Source organism: Myodes glareolus, chromosome X (genome assembly GCF_982192425.1).
Source record: "Myodes glareolus chromosome X, mMyoGla1.1, whole genome shotgun sequence".
NCBI lineage: Eukaryota > Metazoa > Chordata > Mammalia > Rodentia > Cricetidae > Myodes > Myodes glareolus.
This window is the reverse complement of record NC_142053.1, coordinates 33781924-33802664: the sequence shown is the minus strand read 5'-3', so window position 1 is coordinate 33802664 and position 20741 is coordinate 33781924. Positions and strand designations below refer to the sequence as shown.

The 20741-nt window shown below is 39.3% G+C and overlaps 1 protein-coding gene across 1 annotated transcript; it reads right to left on the bottom strand.

The window, feature by feature from the left end:
• Positions 1–7499: 7499 nt before the first annotated feature.
• Positions 7500–10778, bottom strand: LOC125403674 (testis-expressed protein 13D-like). Its single transcript, XM_048439209.3, has 2 exons — positions 8823–10778; positions 7500–8328 (listed from the first exon to the last, which is right to left on the bottom strand). Exons 1-2 carry the CDS (start codon positions 10550–10552, stop codon positions 8322–8324), a joined length of 1737 nt encoding a protein of 578 aa, XP_048295166.3. The 5' UTR covers positions 10553–10778; the 3' UTR covers positions 7500–8321.
• Positions 10779–20741: the final 9963 nt, after the last annotated feature.

Here is a 20741-nt window from a genome sequence, read left to right as displayed (position 1 = left end):
GAATTAGATGCATAGAGTTATCCTACACCAAAAGGAAAGGTTTGAGATTCCGAATAAAACTCTTTGGCAGCAGCCAGTCACAACCAGTCATCTTTATTGAAAACAGTGCCCAACTTTTGTAGCTAAAATATAAACCTACATTTCCTGCACCCGTTTTTGATAAGAATTTTTTAAGATGGTTTTACTGAAGATGACAACAGAATAGTTCTAGGGACTGGGTCAAGGTCATCTCAACATCTTCCTACCTCATGTGTTTTTACCAGCTCCTTATCTTTTCCCATGGCTTTGCTTAAGAAAGAAATTTAAATTTATCTGATACATGAATGTCTATCTCAATGTTACAGACTTCAGAAGTTGGTCTAAACAGGACTCTGTATTTGGAAAAAACTAATACTTTAGAAATTAATTACAATGATGGCATTTCAAACATGAAAAGGAAGGGCATCCTCTTTCATCGGGTCATAAGGACTGCACACGACCTATCCTGTAATTGCTAGAACATTCAGCAATACGTAGGTTAAAAACAAAACCTAACTTTTTTTTTTTGTCTCTGAACAACTCGGAACAAATCATCTACAAACTTAGGAACAGAGCAACCTGGATGTGACAGCACAAGTGTGCCGTGCGTTCTTTTCTTTCTGTTTTCTTCTGAATTGCTAAAATAGCACGCTTGTCAAAGCAGTCAGGTACAGTGGGGTTCAGCACAACTAGAATTGTATCCAAAAAGAACAGTTAAATTATAAGGTAATAGTACAACTCTCACATCCAGTACCTTATTGTCATCTCACAAGCAAGCTGACAGGTGAGCCAGCCCACCAGTGCAGTGTTGATGAAAAATACTGACATCTTCGCTCGGCTGCTACACAGACACTAAACCTGACTTTGGCAAATTCACACTTCATGCACAGCTTGAAGTGTAAAGAGCAGAGGAACTGAAACGACTTTCTTCCTTCTCTGTCCCTGTGCCCACAATACAGGAAGACAAAGATCATATAGCAGAGCAGGGGAGATAATAGGGGAACCAATAGACAAAGAACTAAGTAATGGGCCCCATTTATGAGCAGAAGAATCTGCTTGTTTATTGCCTGTCTCTTCCACTTAACCATAAAGTTCATAACAACAGGGTTTTATATACTTTATTCATCACTGTACCCTCAGTGACTGGTACACAGTGGATGCTAAATGTGTGTGTGTGTGTGTGTGTGTGTGTGTGTGTGTGTGTTAGTGAATGAATAAATGGCTGGAATTAAAGCTGTCAAGAAAACAATCTGAAATTTTCTGTGTCTCTCTGTGTCTCTGTCTCTGTCTCTCTCTTTCTCTCTCTCACACACACACACATACGCACATGCACAAAATGCTTTTATATACCTTTTGCCCACCTTAGAAACCACAGTGTGAATTGGAAGGAGTGTTAGTACAATAATTATAAGGTCTGAATTGTACTCCATTTTTTACCACTAACTTGCTTCCTTTCTCTAAGCCCAAGGCTTATTTTCTCCATCTGTCAAATGGAATTGAGCCAGGGGACCCCTAAGCAGTCATTTCCAGACTTAACTTTCAGTGTTCTAAACAAAAGTCTAAAATAAAAAAATAAGAGATAGATGACAAACTGACAGATAGGTAGTTTGACAGACAGACAAAAGCTTCTTTGGAGAAAAACAGAGCTTGTTTTTGTGGAAGAAGCAAGACCTTGAAGTCTTGAAAGGAGGGGCTATTTATTCTCATTGTTTTTAAAGCAATCTCCAAAATTAAATTATACTGTAGAAAGAGGGCTTTTATTTTAAAGAAAACTTTTTAAAATATAGATGCCATTTAAACCAAACACAAAACCACTGCGAGCTAGGAAACCTGTCAGCCAAGGTTGAAAGGGTCTTCTTTTCTAAACTTGTCACCTCCTGAGATCTCTGAGAAGTGACAGGATTTTGCACGTGGATGCCCTGTCTGAGGTGCTAATTGTCTGCATTCCAAATGCCCTAGGCTATTCTGGAGCCCAGGTAGATGAAAAGAATGATGCCGGGGGTGGCCAGTTCTACAGAGGAGATGCGACATTTCAGAATCTTTCTCTCTAACCTTTCAAAACTATCTTTGTTCTTCCACTAGCTTATCTAAGAAGTGTGAATTCTCCTGTGACCATGTTATGATGTGGTGAGTTTACACATTCTCTTAGCACTAAAATTTACTTCCTTTACAAAAACAAGAAAAAAAGAAGTCTTTAAAAAAGAGAGAGAGAACACCTCCTTTCACTAACACTGAAGTTTATTTATGAGGCTATTTTTTTCTAAATCCACTTTTCAAGGAGGGAAACAGACCCAAAGTTGCTGTGGGTATTTGTTTAAACCTGCTAAATAGATATATTCTTCTTCTAGCTACTCATGGCCTTCTAGTGTACATCAGGTACAATAGTTGGTATTTTGTCAGAGAGAAGAAAAACAGCACCTGTCCTCAAGTAGCTCACAAAAGGATGCCAACAGACAGTTATATTCAAGCTCCTGTGTTGCTTGGTGCCCATCTGGCGGCACTATTTTGATAGAGGATAGAAATGCTAAGTGGGGGGGGCACTACCTGGAGGAAGTAGGTCACTGGGCATATACTTCTAAAAGTATATCTAAGTTCAAGGTGCATATTCTCCTGTCTCCCTTCCCCTCTCCCTTTCCTCCTCCACCTCTCCATCTTTCTCACCATCTTACTCCCAAATCCCAGTCACCATAAAGTATCGTACTCCTTCACACCCTCTTCTTTTCTATGATGCTGTGCCCCACTGAGTTCTCTGAAACTATAAGACAAATTATTCCTGACTTAAATTGCTTAGGTCAAGTATTTTGTCAAAGCAATATAAAAGTAACTAATTATGATAGAGAGTGTGGAATTCTCACAGCACAGCAATACTACACCTAGCTCAAACTATTCAAAATAGTTTAAATATTTAGACTGTATTCTAATACAAAATAGTCAAAATATTTAGACTGTATTCTAAACAAATACAGCCTACTTGAAGTGACAATGCTTTTACCTTTCTGTCTGCTATGTAGTTACTTCCTCTACTTTGCCTATTTTTGCCTCCTCCATCTTGAATGCAAAGCACCCTGATTCTAGCTGAAATAGCATATTTCTGAGCTTCTAGGCCGTATTCGTCAGTATATCTTGGAAAGCTCTTGCTTGGATGGTCTGCTGTTCAGATTTCCAGGCCCAGAATTTAGATCATCAATTCTCCATTCATTCATCCATCCAAAATAGTAGGACATGGAATGATCTGTTGCTAAAGTGATCTAGTCAGGTTCAATGGCACATATCTGTAGCCCAGCAATTTGCGACAATTTATTGAGCCCAGAAATGTAGATCAGCCTGGGCAACCATAGAAGGAATCTTTAAAACTGGAAAAAAATAATCTAGGTTCTCTTTAAGTCTTACTGCCCAGTTTCCTTTTCTAGATCAAATGAAGGCAGGCCTATGGCACTTTTACTTACCTTTTTCTCAAAGTATAAACAAGATAGCATGTCCAGTTGACCTGGAACCTAACAAATGCTTAAGAGTTTTTTGCTATGATCTTGAAAACCCCTAGGAGACAGGGATGATGCCACATTCCTCTTAGCACACTGAGATTCGAACACAGTACCTGAAGTCTGGTTAACATTCTTCTTTCATTCCCTATAGAGAGAGAATCTTCTACAGAGTGTAGCATCTAATTTGATCCCAAGGGTATGCCAATTTTGTCTTTGACTTCTCTTACACGATCATTTACTTATGCGTATCAAATGGTCTGCCTCATTTTTGTTTGCAGAAATAACTCTTCATGCACCGCTCCTTAGTTACTCATAAATACATCTTCCTATATAGTTTTTTTTGTCTCATTATCCCACTTACTTTCAGATACTAACTAACTGAGTCATCTTTCTGCACCCTTTATTTCCAGGTGTGATATCATTTTTTTTAATTTTTTTAAAAAAAAACCTGTCTTTTCTCATTTTACATATTAATTCCAGTTCCCACTCCTTTCACCTTTCCCCCTCTTCTCCCCCCATCTACTCCTCAGAGAAGGTAAGGCTTCCCATGGGGAGTCAACAAAAGCTAGCACATTGCTTTGAGGCAGAACCAAGGCCCTCCCCACTATATCTACACTGAGCAAGGTATCCCTCCAAAGAGAATGGGCTCCTAAAGGCCAGTACAGCAGTAGGGATAAATCCTGGTGCCACTGCCACTGTCTCCACAGTCTGCCCCAGTCATACAACTGTCACCCACATTCCAAGGGTCTAGTTTGGTCCTATGCTTGTTCCCTCACTGTCAGACTAGAGTCAGTGGGCTCCCATTATTGGGCATATACCAAAGGATACTCAATCATACTACAAGGACATTTGTTCAACTAAGTGCATAGTGGCATTATTTGTAATAGCCAGTATAGTGGCATTTCAATTGTATTTTAATAAATAAAGACTGCCTGACGATTTGAGAGTAAAACAATCCCACTGGTCAGCCTTATAGACAAGGTTATGATAACACACACCTTTAATCTTAGTAGCCATACTAGTTGCCATAGAAATTGGGTTGGGTATGCCTTTAATCCCAGTGGTGCACGCCTTTAATCCCAGACCTAGAGAGAAATATAAGACAGGGCAAGACAGCTCTCAAAGACAGTCTCATTCTGAGATTCCTGGAGGCAGAATATCCATTTCAGACTGAGGTCGAGGTTACAGACAGTGGCTGGCTGTTTTGCTTTCAGATCTTCAGGTGGCACCCCAATTTTTTTCTCTGAGTTTTTATTAATCATGCTTCAAGCCAGAACCTGGAAACAACCTAGATGCCCCTCAACCAAAGAATGGGTAAAGGAAATGTGGTACATCTACACAATGGAGTAGTACTAAGCAGCAAAAAACAATGACATCTTGAAATTTGCAGGCAAATGTATGAAACTAGAAAAAAAACATCCTGAGTGAGGTAACCCAGACCCAGAAAGATGAGTTTGGTATGTACTCACTCATAAGTGGATGCTGGCTGTAAAGCAAAGGATAAAAAGTCCACAATTCCAGAGAAGTTAAGTATCAAGGAGAACCCTAAGAGAAACATATATAGGTTCCCCTGGGAAGGGGAAATAGACAAGATGTCCTGACAAAATTGGAAGCATGGGAGTGGTGGGAGAAGGGATGGTAGAATGGGAAGAGGAGGGGAGAGAGAGATGAGGGAGGAGAACTTGAGAGAACAAGATGATCGAGATGGAAACGAACAGAGGAAGGGCAAGGAAAGAGATATCTTGTCTGAGGGAGTCATTATGGAGCTAGCAAGAAACCTGGCTCTAGAGAAATTCCCAGAAATCCACAAGGATGAACCCAGCTAAGACCCTAAATAATAATGAAGAGGGTGCCTGTAGTCAGATTGATGACTATCTTAAATGTCACCATAGAACCTTCATCCAGCAACTGATGGAAACAGAAGCAGAGATCCACAGCAGAGCACTGGACTGAGCTCCCAAAGTCCAGTCAAAGAGTTGGAGGAGTGAGAATATGAGCAAAGAGGTCAAGACCATGATAGGACTACCCACTGAAACAACTTACATGGTATTATTTTTTTAATGAAACTCTCGCTTCCCATCTGAAAAGTTAATCTCTGTGTGTGTGTCTCTCTTTCCTCTCTCTCTCCTCTCTCTCTCTTCTCTCTCTCTCTCTCTCTCTCTCTCTCTCTATTCCCCCCCTCTCCCCTCTCCCCCTCCCCCCTTTCTCTCCTCAGCTCTACTCCTGGCCTTGCTTCTCTCAGTGTGTTTTCTCTTTATTGTCTATTCCCTGTTATTCTCTTCTCTCACAGATATCCCTAGCCATATCCAGTCTGTTGACCATGTTCAGTCTGCTTTCTTTCTCTGATCTGGAGTCTTCCAGATGCCTCTGGTTATATTTCTTATAGCTACAATAAAAACCTTCCTCTTAACCATATCAAAGAAAAGTCATGTCATCTGTATACACTCTTTTATCAATCAATAATTAAGAAAATGTCCTAGAGGCTAGCCCAAGCTTATCGAGGCATTTTCTTGATTGTGGTTCCCTCATCTCAGATGGTTGTAACCTGTTTCAAATTGACATAAAATTAGCCAGTACATTGGGGATCAGAAAAATTCAGTAATTTTTTTGAGACAATGTGGCTAGAAATAGAGCAAGTATCTCATCTCAGGCCTGATTCCAAAGCCCAAGTTCTTTCCAGAGAAACCTGTTACTGTCTTTTATGTACCTAAAACCAAGAAGAAGGTCATAATTTGAAAGCTTCGGTGGTTCAAGTTGCTTTGAAACTTAGACCTCAAAGACCATATAAATAAATTAAAATATACAAAAAGGTATGTATAGAGTGATTGTTTTCATAGAAATCTAAATGCTTGCTAATGAACAGTAGTGTCTTTTGAAGCCATAAAAAAACAACTATACTGGGATCTAGAAAGACCTAATGATATGTAAAACCATGCTGGTATATTCCCAAGTCTCATTTGTGTCAATATTCCTAAAATTCCAAGGTACTATAAACACAAATGATTTTGATAAAACTTGTCTGTTCTAGTTGCTTTTGAGTGTCAACTTGAAGTCTTCAAGGAAGTACTTCCTCTGTGTCAGCACTCTGAAGCTATAGTCCAAAGAGAGTCAAAACTATACATCAAATCGTCGATAGAGCCTGGCAAATAGTGTGTTAGTTCCCCACATGATACTGATTTTGTAGGCATGAAGGACCTGTGAAGTGCAGTAGAAGTTGGGCACTGTATGTCTCCCTGATAGGATTATGGGTAAGAGACTAGTGACGATTCCTTGAAGATCAGAAAGGCAGTCTCTGGGTTAAGGTTCCTATTGCTTTGAAGAGACACCGTGGCTGTGGCAACTCTTACAAAGGAAAACATTTAATTAAGGTGGCAGCTTACAGTTTCAGAAGTCTAGTCCATTTTCATCATGGTGGGGAGTATTCGGTGGGGAGTCTGGTGGTATGCAGGCAGACACGGTGCTGGAGAGACAGCTGAGAGCCCTACATCTTACACAGGCTACAGGAAGTGGCCTGAGACTCTGGGTGGTATCTTGAGCATATATGAGACCTCAAAACCCACTTCCACGGTGACACGCTTCCTCCAACAAGACCACACCTACTCCAACAAGGCCACACCTCCTAATAGTGCCTCTCTCTTAGGGGCCATTTTCTTTCAATCGACCATAGGCAGAAAGTGAATTTCTGTGTGTGGACTATTAGGGAATCCCAGGGAAATAACAGTACAGAGATTTCTGGGCTGGACTCCCTGCACCTGGGCTCCAACTTAGGCAGAACCACCCACTCCCTCTTTTCACCCTTTGTCCCTTCCACTCCCCCACCCCACCCCCAGAAGCCTCACAGAAGTGCCTCCAATTTTTAGATCTTTACCAGAAGAGGAAGGGTCTCCCAACCATGGATAACATTGACTGTCCTACACCTAAATGGGATGGATGATGATAATTTGAGATGCTACCAACTGAGCCAACCCTTCCCAAAATACAAATCATACAAAAGACATATCCTGAAAGTTCACACTCTTTATTGCTCTTTAGTAGCAGCAGAAGAAAAAGAAAACCTGGGAAGGTAGACTATGGTTAATAGAGTAATTCAAGGAACTAAGTGACCCTGTTAGTTCAACCTGGAGGCAAAGTCAAACTCTCACCCTTGGCTCCTTCCTGGTAGTACCTCACTTGGGATGAGAGCATGTAAAAGAACAATTTGTTTACTCAAATTCACTTATGGAAGTCTCTAAATAACAGTTTCATGAATTACATGAAACATATCAAATTTGTTGTCATATTGAATTTAACATTACAACCTGCAAACCTTTTTTAAGCTAGCCCATCATCCTAGTGAAGAAATAAAACTCTAACAAAACTAGTTTGTTCTTCAGTGTTCCCATAATGTGTGCCAGTAATCTTTTCTTCTCTTACAATTTAACTTTTCTTTGCTTTAGCTAGTGGGGGGGGGGGTCTCACCAAACTATAAAGTCCATGAGAATTAAGATGTTTCATTTGACTCTTGGAAGGTATTATAATGCATCAAGATCAGCTTGCTCGGCAACAAGCAAATTTGTGGAGACATGGTATCTAAACACCACTTTAACCTATGAACTTTTCTAAAAAAGCAAACAAAAGAAAATGTCAGTATTTTCAATAAAAGGTTCTATTTCTAAAATTCAATGCAGATTACAATTTTGAGTGTTCCTAGTCAATGTGTGGTATTTTCAGGAAAAGGGAATTAAGAAGGAAACAGAAACAGAAAAGAAAAACAAAGGCTTCATAGTTTCATCTTCTTTACTTCGTCGATGTCTCATCTTGTCAGGAACAGTCATCAGGAAGTCACCACCTGCAAAATTGCAAAATTGAAATGCTGTTAAAAAGAAATCTTGGCCTTAAGGAATGCAGTATTGAAAAGGAACCCTACTTTGCCCAAATAAATTTAAAAAATAGTACTGATATTCTTAATTTTATAGTTGTTATTTTAAAAATGCAACACCAACCGATATAAAATATTAACTTTCTTTTCCTTACTGAACAGTATAATCAAGATAATTTTTGATGGTAATAAAAAAAATACAGACCAGGCCATGGTGGTACATGCCTTTAAGCCCAGCACTCAGGAGGCAGAGGCAACCTCTGTGAGTTCGAGGCCAGTCTGGTCTACAAAGCAAGTTCCAGGACAGCCAGAGCAACTGTTACACAGAGAAATTCTGTCTAAACAACCAATAAATAAAATATTTTCTATATTTTGTAGAGAACTAACAGGTTAATTTATGTCTGTAAAGCGTGTTGTTTTTGACAGGGAGCAGGGTTGTTAGAAGACAGGTTTCCTTTACCTACCTTCTGCACTTAAAGCAAACTTTGCGCCATGAATAATTCATAGCTTTACACCTTGGGCAGATCCAATTCATCCCAGAGCCTGAGACAGGCTGGGGTTCCGAAGCTGCTTCCACTTGTGGCTTCTTGTCCTTCTTCCGCAGCTCAGGCTGTGGTTTCTTTGGGCTTTCTCTCACAACTTGGCTCCAACTCTCCCACACAGGGGTTGACTGGACCTCTTTTACACCTTCTTTGATTTGATTTTTACTAGAGCCCAAGGGAGCCGGGGCTGATGCCTGGGGACTGTTTTCACTTTGGCTATAGAGCTCACCTTCCTTAGGAAGATGTAGTTGCTGGAGAATCTGCAACGCTTCTACAGTATTATCGTATGTTGCTGCTGCCTCTTCTTCCTTTTCTTTTTCTTCTGCTACTTCTGCGTCTGCGTCTACGTCTGCGTCTGCTTCTGCTTCTGCTTGTGCATCTGCTTCTGCTTCTGCGTCTGCGTCGGCTTCGGCTTCGGCATCTGCTTCAGCGTCTGCTTCTGCATCTGCTTCTGCTTCTGCGTCTGCTTCTGCTTCTGCTTCAGCAGCAGCAGCATCTGCTGTTGATTCAGCTTCTGCTGGTACTGGCGTTGTTGCTTCTTCATATTCCTCCTCTTTATTTTCTTCTTCTTCTTCATTATCATTTTCAATATCCACAAGGGTAGCCTTCTCCTGGGTTCTTCGTGCATCTTGCCCTTCAATGTGCCTTCCATTGTCTCCCATGATATCTGTTTCCTGGGTATTCTCTGGGTCTTCCTCCTGGCTGAAGTTGCTGATGTCCTCTGGAGGAACAGGATGCTGGATGACTGGAGGACCTTCAGGAGGCATGTAACATCTCTGGTTCCATAGACCAGCGGGATCCTGGGAGCATGGGGCAGCATATGGATTTGATGGATACACAGGAGGCGGAGGCATCTGAACTGGAACTACAACACCTCCTTCTGTTTCCATGACTACTGGAGGTGAAAAGGGCATCAAGAATGGAGATCCCACTAGGAATGGTGGATGTGGTGGGAATTGGTATGGCATTGGGACTGGCACAGAGGGTTGCATGGCTGTGGGCCAGGGACTTGTGCTTCCTGGCATATAAAAAACATTTGCTGCAGCTGACACCTGTGCTTCCAAATACTGCCTGTCAGTGTACCCACCCATTGCACCCATAACTCTCGCATGATCTGGATTCATGGGCATCACGGAAGCACCAAGCTGTTGGGTCTGGACTCCAGACACTACATCATGAACCTGCGGAGTCATTTGGCCAAACCTTTCATGGTGCAACTGCCGGCGCAGCACATCACATTCTCTCATCGCCTGCTGTAGGGCAGCTTGAGTGGAAATCAACTGGGTGATGGCCTCCTCTTGTTGTTGACGCAGCTGCCACAGCTCTGAGACTGAGGCCCTGGGAGCCGAGGGGCACTGCCCCAGTGAATCTTGTGGCAACCCTACCATATAAGCCTGCTGTTCACGCTGCCTCGCACCTACTCGTACACTCAGGGCCAAGGCGCTCCAGGTACAGGCCCTTTTGAGAGAACGTGGCACCTGAGGATCAACCAGAATGGTGCAAAGCTGGTCTTCTATTTCATTCCAGGGCCGCATGCGGAAAGCCATGTAGAACTCAGGGCCACCTCCATTCATAAGGATTTCATTGTTTATAAATCTAATCACTTCACTGTGGCTAAAGCCACTGGATTGGTCCCCCAAGTCCACTGCCATGACCAATGAGGCCTAGTCACTCTAGTGCCTGACACACTTCCGTCTCTGCCAAACAATGGTCACAGATACAGGCTGTGTCCCCAATCTGTGCCCCTCTTCCCACTGGCTCAGTCCTAGACTGGTCTTTGCCCAATCTCACAAAAACCAATGTTGATTCTCTCACCACCTCAGCCTGCGGACAACATAGAGGAGGAAAACAACGGCAACCACAGACAGTAATGGCGACGAGATACCAACGGTAACAGAGTAGCGGTGACGTCACAGAATGTCACTCATGTGAGCATCACAAAGAGGGGCAGGCTCCTAAAAGGCGCACCCCTTGGCACAGCGCCACCTACAGGGAGTACAAGTAAGGTGGCAGTGGCGGAGACAGTAATGAGCCACCAGCCAGTGGCTTGCTTAATAGGAACTTGAGAAAGAAAACAGCCAAGATGGTGGAAAGAATTCACACCCAAGGATTAGAGTTGAATATGAGTGCATAAGGGCTGCTCCTTTCTCAGCTCCGACTCTCACCCTGTTTTATTATGGTTTGGGTTTTGCTGTAGTGTGTCCTATAGTAGAGAACTTGCCCTTGATTTGGTAGCCAAAGGCTCTGGGTTCTATCCCCAGTGTAGTAAGAATATTGAAAGCTTTTGGTCCAACACATAGTTGATGCTTGGTGTGTTTTTAAGATGGGTTTAGTGACTGACATCTGCAATCCCAGCGTTCTGGAAGGTTAGGCAAAAAGTACAAAGGGTTCTTAGACTGCTTGAGCTATTTGGAGTGAAACCCTTCATCAAAAACAATTCCCAGCAATAATAGTAGTTAGTGAATGAAGTAAGCCAGTCTCACATAGATACGTTTTGTTATTGCTGTTAATTTTTGAGATTATAATATAATTACATTTTTCCATTCCCTCTCTCCAAAGCCTCCCCTATACTGCCTCAGCCCTACTCTCTTCCAAATTTATGGACTCTTTTTGCATTAGTTGTTATAGCATGCATATCTGTATATGTACATATATATTCCTAAATAAAATCTGCTTGGTCCATATATTGTTACTTATATGCATGTTTTCAGATATGTATTTTTTTACTTTTTTCTAATTTTATTTTAGTAGTAATACTCGTGTGCCTGTAAATGTGATATGTATGAGTGGGCACACGTGGTGGTCAGAAGACATTTTGTGGAGTTGGTTCTCTTCTACCACCTTTACATGGTTTCTCAAGCTCAAATTCAGGTCATAGGTTTGCTTAGTGAGTGCCTTTATTTGGAGAGCCAGCTTTCTAGCTCCATAAGAAATATGTTAATAATAGTTTTCTCTCATTTGTGGATCCTCACTTCTATATATCTATGAGATCACATATGTACAGATGACAAGAAAGTAAAAGTCAAACTGGAGAACAAAGAGAAGTAATAAGAGAGGGGAACTAAAGAGTGTAATCAGGGGTAAAGAAGGAATATGCTCAAAGTACATTTATACTTTCACAACACTGGACTTATGGCAACACTGTATAATATCTTTAATTCACCTCTTAGACTCTGTTAAGTGTGTGTGTGTGTGTGTGTTCAGACACTTGTGGAGGTCAGGGGACAATTTGCTGTAGTCAGTTCTCTTCTACCATGGGAATCCTGAGGGTGGAATTCAGGTCAGCAGTCTTGGCAGCAACAGCTTTACCCCAAGCCAGCACTTCAGCCCCATCTTAGAGTCTTTACTAAGTTACTGCTTCAGTCCTTCCAAAAGGTCAGCCTTGACATCTGCAAATTACCTTCCTCATCCTGAGCAGAGGAGCTCAGACTGTCTTTCACGAAGAAAATCAAGTAACTGAGCCATGAAAGCCTTGAACTCTCGTTTGTTATGCAATGCACTCCCACTAAGCCAAATGTGGTGGTGTACAACTGTAATCCCAACAATCCCAATCCTTCCTGAAGCCTCTCTCATGTGCTTCTGAGAAAAATATTTCTATTTTTGATTAGGCTGATTTTTAAATGGTTATTTTTAAAACTATCAATTTATTATTAACACTTTGATTAATCTTTCTTTGTATCTATAAGAGTGAAATATTAGAGTTTCTATTGTAGAACGGCTTAATATACTTATAGTATATTCGCATACACATGCATACACACACACACATATATGGGAGCTTTCTGTTAAATTAATATATGCTTATAATAATATATATAATATATATGATATGGAGTAATCCTCTTGTACACTGTAAAGATTTGTCACTTAAATTGGTTTAATAAAACAAAGAATGACCAGGAGTCAGGCAGGAAGTATACGTGGGGCCACAAAACTAAGGATGATGGGAAGGAGAATGGCAGAGTAAGGAGATACCAGCCAGACACACAGGAAGCAGGAGATGAATGTGCCATGCTAATAAAGGTACCACCATGTGGCAGAACATAAATAAGGAATATGGGTTAACTTAAAATGTAACAGCTAGTTAACAATAATCCTGAGCTATTGACAGAGCATTTATAATTTATATTAAGTCTCTATGTGGTAATCTGGGAAGCAGCCACCATGTATTTGGGAACACTTGGTCAGGACAGGAAATGTACATTTACATATACATTCTTGATAGTTTATTTTATTTCTCACAGATATTTAATTAATTTTAGTTAACATACAAAATAATGGGGTTCATTATAACATTTCATATGTGACCAGCATTATACTTTGTTTTAGATCCAGCTTCTTAAACAGTGAATTACATGGGATCATGTAATCAAATGTGGGAGAGAAGAAAAATTTGACAAGAGTAAAAATGTTTTGAAAGCAATGACAAAATATTCATTCAAACTTAAACTTTTAAAGAATCCAAAGTGTTTGTGAAGTACTCAACTGTGTTGCATCTAAATACCCAATATGTATGTGCTGTTAGGCCACAGAACACCAGTAACTGCTATCTGAATGACATAGACTCAGGTTTGAGACTACTTTATATTATGCATTTTAGTGCTGTTCTTTTTTTAAAAAATGCAAATTTCCTATTCCTATAAAACATAATGATCTAATTGTGGAAAACTAAGAATTTTAATATTTTCCTTACATCATTGTTCAACATGTATTAATGTAGCATAGAATTATATTGTGTTAGAATGTTTGCTTTGTAAAATTGCTGTTTGAGTTTCTGAGTTTCATAAAAGTAATTACTCTTTGAATTTTGGCTTGGGATTAGTACAGAATTTCCAATAATTTTGAAATTGCCCTAAATATATTTCTGTCAACTTATAGTACATATTTATGTGAATTGGTGGTCTCAGCATTGATGGTTATAAAACTACTGATCAACTCTGAAAATGTTGAAGAAGCTCTATATTCTGCAATATCAACTATTCAATCAAGATTTAACCCTTCATGTAAAAATAAGCAAGTATATCTATCTCATTAATATGTAAATTTGCTTTCATCTTTAATAAATGATCAATCTATATTTCTACCAACAAGGCATTTTGAAATATATTTCTTTATGATTTACTACCAGTAAATTTTGGGTTTTGTATCCCTATTTTACATATCTATCTACCTGGGTTGTGAAATAATTCTTGGGGAAAAATGAGTTTGGTAATGGAAAAAAAATTAAGACATCTTACTCTCCATTAAGCTTTTAAGGACTTCTTTGGCAGTCCTTACCAGTGTGGCTTTGATTGCTGCTGCACACTAGCATCTCTCTGACACTAGTTTTACGTCCTGCCTGCAGTTTTCTTTGGCTGATATTCCACATCCCTGGCATTTATTTTTGAGAAGTCCATTTCAGCTAAAATTTCACTCTCATAGTTACATACGTAATCTCTTGGTAGTCTGCTTGTAAGGACACTTACCTTCGCACATATTGCCTGGCCTCCCAGGAGTTTCTTTTGAGGTGTAGGTAGAAGCACACATGATCCTGTAACACTGAAATTTGCATACTTGCCAAACCAATCCCACATGGATAGGGTCAAGACTTAATCACTAGCCATGGCATCTTTCAACTACAGCTACAATGGCCTCTGAATGTTTATGATGTTGAGCAGGTTGGACCAAATTCAGGTGCAACACCTTCACAGTTAGCCCAGTATAACTTTTTAACTTCATTCTTTATTCTACATCAAGTTTGCCCTGTTTACTTCTATATTTGTAGGCAATATAGTAGTGGTCTTTTTTTATTGTCTCTATACTTGGTATGTTTGCATGCTATTATTTACTCTTCTCTGAGTGGTATTGGGGATTGAGCCCTTGAGAGCAGTGTGCTTATTAAGAAGACTTCCATATAAAACTGAAAGTGAAAGAGATATCTATACTGACAGACACAAATCTTAAACACAAAAGAAGTATAAAAAGCAAAACATATGAATCCTCTTAAGATTCACCAGCCTTAAAAAAGCGAATCCAAACTCTAAAATACCAGACAATAAATTCAAAAAGTTTACATTAAATATTGATCAAAGAGAACCTAGACTCTGAATGACAGAAATCACATGTTCTCACTCATATGCAGATCACAACTTCTAATATTTATTTGTATGCAAATAAGGTAGCATGAAATGGTTATGAAAGTATATAGAAGACTACTGGAGGAAAACCAGAAATGATGAGAAAGTAGAACAAAGACAAAAGACCACCTGAGGCATGGAAGCAGAAAGGAGTCTAGTGAAGTTGGGAAAGAACAGATGAGGAAGGAGGATGAGGAGGAAGAGAAACAACTGAAACAGATTTTATTTGAAAAGTGCAGAATGAAACCTGATTCTATGTAAATATAGTTTCAATTTAAAAATCTTTAAATGAATATGATGAAATAAAGAGGTTAATTCAAGACATAAATTTTTAAAAAACAACTTAGGTAAGATATTCAGCAAGGAGATACAGATTCTAAAGACAATAGAAATCTTTAAAGCTAAAACACAATGAACCAAAAATCTCAGTGGAAATATCACCAACAAAACAGACTAAGCAGAACAAAAATACAAGGGAATGAAAAAAAATGAAGAACAAAGAAAACTGTAGGGAATGAGTAAAGTCCTTAGTGAACATGCAGTGCTTTACAAGGGCTTGGCCATATCAAGAACCAAGGCCTCAGCCCCATGGGAGCAGAAAAGCCTTCCTTGGGTCTGAGTGCAAATGTTGACACTGTGTATAGAAAATTTTTCAACAAAGCTTGCACGTATTCACACGTTTACAACCTAAAGACTGTCCCCTACAGAGACATATCCTACTAAGATTAGCTAAACATGACTCTCTGTATAGCTGTATGTAATCACCTCACCTCCCTGTTCAATTGTCTATAAAAAAAAAAACAGAGTGAGCTGTGATACTGTGGCTTCTCTGTCCAAGAGCCCAGAACACTCAATCCCACTTTTCTGTGTGATGTAGGAGGTCCTTCTATGTGTTACTTTCATTGGTTAATGAATAAACTGCCTTGGCCTGTTGATAAGGCAGAACTTAGGTGGGGAAAACTAAATGACATGCTGGGAGAGGGAAAGAATCAGAGAGACACCATGGAACCACCAGAGATAGACGCTAGGAATTTTCCCTGGTAAGCCACTGCTACATGGCAATACATAGATTAATAGAAATGGGTTAAACTAATATAAGTGTTAGCCAATAAGAAGTTAGAGCTAATGGGACAAGTACTGTTTCAAATAGTATAGCTTCTCTGTGATTATTTCGCAGCTAAGCTAGCCAGGTGACCAGGACAAACAAGCAGCCCTCTCCTTGCAACAATTGGCGCTCCAACATTTGCTAGCTAAATCCATGTAAAAACTTGAGAAAGCTTGAAAAGGAATTCTAAAAAAAATACAGAGTTTAACACAGGTTTTTGCTGTTTGCTGGTGGCATGCAGAAGCTCCTTTAGGAGAGATTTTCCTGACTCAGAAGCAGTAGCAGAGAAAAACCTGTGCTGCTTTGAAATGCCGGATTTCTGGGCCAGGTTGCCAGCATGATCTCTGACTCTTTCAGGCAGGAGGTCTGGCTACAGAGCATTTGAGTTGGAATTTTGAGCAGAGTGCTGCAGTTTGCTTGATGACAACGTGGACTCACTGTGTGCCTGGAAGTGGGGCAGTGCATGCAGCTCAGAGGCGCAAGAGGCTCTGCCATTGCTGGACTGGGCAGGGCAGGCAGGCACTACCATATTTGACCTAGCAATGAAGCAACTTAAGTATTTAAGAAGCACTTAGCATTTTAAAAACACTCCTAGACAGTAAACAATTACAGATTCACAATATAACAGATTCAGACATAAAAGAACTCTAAATGGGTCACAGTGTTGGGTAAATGTAGGCTTAGGAGACAGAAGAAAAAGAGTATAGAGAGTTGGAAAAGAAGTAAAATGTTTAAAATAAAATCTTTAAAGAAACAGAGCACAGATAGTCAGATTAAAAGGAGTAAAGAAAAATAAGCCATGTAAAGATGGAAAATTCACAGAGTTTGTATTATGTGTATTATTGTGTTATCTTTGAATTTTTTGACTGTAAAGGTGCTAAGTACAGAGAGAAATTTCATTGTATGGGCTGCTAAGTTAAACCAGCATATATGTTCTAAAGGTATCATGACTTCCAAATTTGGGTCTAAGAATATGTTGCTTTGGAAAAGAAATTCTTCTTTTGTTTTCACAGAAAATGAGAACCTGTGGATTGCTTCTAGATCAATATTGTTTGATAGACCACACCCTCCTGAAAGGTTGCCATGAACACCCTCAAAAAATTACTTTGCCCATTTGGTGACTGAGATGAGCTTAGCACACAGGATACAACATAAAATACATGAATTAACAGTACCCCCAAACAGCAGAAACCATTATGGACAGAACTATACCCATAGTTCCAAATATTGTTTACATTTAAAGGAGGATATGCTATAGAGATGAATAATTTGCATTGGAATGAATCTTTGCTTATTGATACAAATTTAGGGCCAGTTGTAACATGAATGGGCCTGCTTGTTGGGGTTTCTGTCCTGCCTGGTACCCCACAGCCAGCAAATCCCAAAGAAAATCACAGAGTCTACATTAGGTTATAAACTGATTGGCCCATTAGCTCAGTCTTCTTATTAACTAATTCTTACATCTTACGGTAACCCATAATTCTTGTCTATGTTAGCCATGTGGCTCAGTACTTTTTCCAGCTGGGCAGGTTACATCTTGCTTCTCTGTGGTCTGGGCAGGAATGGAGGAATGGGGTTCCTCCTTCCTAGCCTTCTCCTGTTCTCATCACCTCGCCTCTACTTCCTGTCTGGTTGACCCACCTATACTTCCTGCCTGGCCAATCAGCGTTTTATTAAAATACATGATTGACAGAATACAAATAATTCTCCTGCACCAGTCAGTTTTATTATATGTATATTTCTTCTCTTGATTAAGGTATTATGGTTGTGTAATTCATTTTAAAAATGTAACGTATAATTAAGAAATATAGGTCAGTAATCATCTATAATAGTCAAACTTGTAGTCATTTTAGTTAGATTTTCTAGATGTATAGCGATATATTTCAGTTAGATAGGTATTCTCCAAATCTTTCATAGACTTTCAGAATATGGCATTTAAAATGTTTAAGAACTTAGGATTTTTCACAACAATGAGACATGTCTGCTCCTGGCAGCACCAATTACTTTGAGAGGAAGATGGGAATTAAAGAGGCTCCTTAGTCATTTGGAAAAGAAACTGTTCTTACCTGGACTGCTTAACTGGTCATGCAGGACCCACAGAGAAATAACTACTGAACTTTCCTAAAGGTGAGATGATCCTTCAGGGTTCCTGCTTTATGAAAGAATCTGCAAGACATTCTGCAGGACACAGAAGTGACTGAACTGTCTTTGAAATTTACTGCTTCAAGGAAAAGTCTGCTGGATACTATGGGCCTGTAGTCCGAAGATGGATGCCCCAATGGTACAGAAGAACTTTGGGTGATTGTCTAGGCAGCAAGATGTCTCTGTCATTTCTAGAGTTTTGGAAGTTGCTTACCATGCACTTCTTGTTTATGTAGGTAATATTATATCCTTCTGAAGTCTTTGATGTAGTTGAAGAATTTAGTTATAGTTTTCCTTAGTTATCATAAAAATAAAGTAGATATAAATATTGTAACTGTAGTTCTTACTTGATACCTGTTTTGTTATATGTAGTTTTGCTATGTTAAAGTTAAAGCCTTCCTTTTTGTTTAAACAGGAAAGGGGAACTGGTGTAGGAGGTCCTTCTGTCTATGTGTTGCTTTCATTGGTTAATGAATAAAGAAACTGCCTTGGCCTGTTGATAGGGCAGAACTTAGGTAGACTGGGAAAAACTAAATGGAATACTAGAAGGAAAGAGTCAGAAAGACGCCATAGATCCGCCGGAGATAGATGCTAGGAATTTTCCCTCATAAGCCTAATGGATTAAATTAATATAAGAGTTAGCCAATAAGAAGTTAAAGTTAATGGGCCAGGCAGTGTTTTAAATAATAGTTTCTGTGTGGTTATTTATGTGTTTCTGTTGTTTTATTGGAGTCTGTCATTTTTTTGTTTCTTTAACCACCCCTACTCATGGCAATAGGATGCAACCCATGCAAGGATTTGGCAATAAATAAAAAGGAAAAAGAAATTTTAAGTGGAGGACCATCTATAAAGGCATGAACTCAATCTGGCTTTCACGTGTATACATGCACAAATAGGCACATACACTATATATACATATGCACATATATAGATGAAAAAAGTAAAAGAAGATCATGAAAATGGGATGGCACCAGGTATTTATGCATTGGAAGACAATGGGAATATTACAGATTCAAGACAATCCCTAATAAAATCTTAGCAGCCTTTTGTTTGGAAAAAGTATGGAAAATGATAGCATAGATTATAAAGTGCTCAAAATCAACACAGTTGGATAATTCACTTTTCCCATTTTTGGTTTTAATTATTGCTACACTAGAACTTCCAAAAGTGATACCGGCCTAAGAACAAACACAGACCAATAAGATAGAATTTAAGGTCCCAAAATGAACTATTCTTCTGTAATGAGTTTATTTTTTTAACAAGAGTCCAAAGAGAAATTTTTAAAAAGAAATGATATTTGGTTATAAAATAATGGTTTCCACATGTGAATAAAAGAGGGTTCACTGCTGTGCAAATTCTAGTTGGTCTTAATAACAACAACCTGGAGTCATATATTAGGGGGTGAAAGCTGAAATACCAGAAAAGCAGAGCAGCCAGTCACTATTTCTTACCTCTACGAAATCCTCAGACCAAATGGGGTATCTTGTCTCTATAAATCCTCAGACTAAATGCTGTCTGTAGGAAACCTCAGATTAATCCTGAGCTCCTGTCTCCTCCTGCCTTATATTCCTCTCTTCACCCAGCCATGTCATTTCCCATCTCCACCTCCCTGGTGCTGGGATTAAAGTTGTGAGTCACCACTACTTGGCTCTGTTTCTTTTAGACTAAGTCAATCTCATGCCATCCAGAGTGGCCTTGAACTCACAGAGATCCATCTGCATTTGTCTCCTAAATACTGGGATTAAAGGCTCCACATTCTGATCTTTAGGCAAGCTTTATCCATTAAAGCATAAACAAAATATCACCATAGTTCACCACCAACTTCATCCCATATACAAAAAATTCACATTTGTTTGTTTTGTTATTGCTACTACTCACTAGGGGCTATTATTTCAGTTATTTTCTAAGTAATTCTGGTTCTGGTTCTGTTTGTTTTATATGGACACTGAGATATGTTCCATTAGCAAGTGTATATTGACAAAAATTATCATAAACATGAGAATCCCGGAAAGAATTTTTTTGTTTTTTTTATTGTTTTCATTGAGCTATACATTTTTGTCTGCTCCCCTCACTTTCTCCCCTCTCCTCATTTTACCTGCTCCCATGACCCCCACACTCCCAATTTACTCAGATCTTGTCTTTTTCAACTTTCTAAGTAGATCCATGTATATCTCTCTTACAGTTTTCTTTGTTGTCTAGGGGCTGTGGACTGTAGGGTGACTTTTCTTGGCTTTATGTCTAAAAGTCACTTATGAGTGAGTTCATATTATATTTGTCTCTCTGGGTCTGGGTTACCTAGATCCATCCATTTGTCTGCAAATTACAAGACATCATTGTTTTTTATCACTTAGTAGTACTCCATTGTGTAAATATACCACATTTTCTGTATCCACTCTTTGGTTGTGGAGCATTAACATTGTTTCCAGGTTCTGGATATTATGAATAATGCTGCTATGAACATAGTTAAACACATGTTCT

Excerpts from the sequence above, each read along its gene's own strand:
- LOC125403674 (XM_048439209.3), bottom strand. The coding sequence starts at position 10,552 with ATGGCAGTGGACTTGGGGGACCAATCCAGTGGCTTTAGCCACAGTGAA.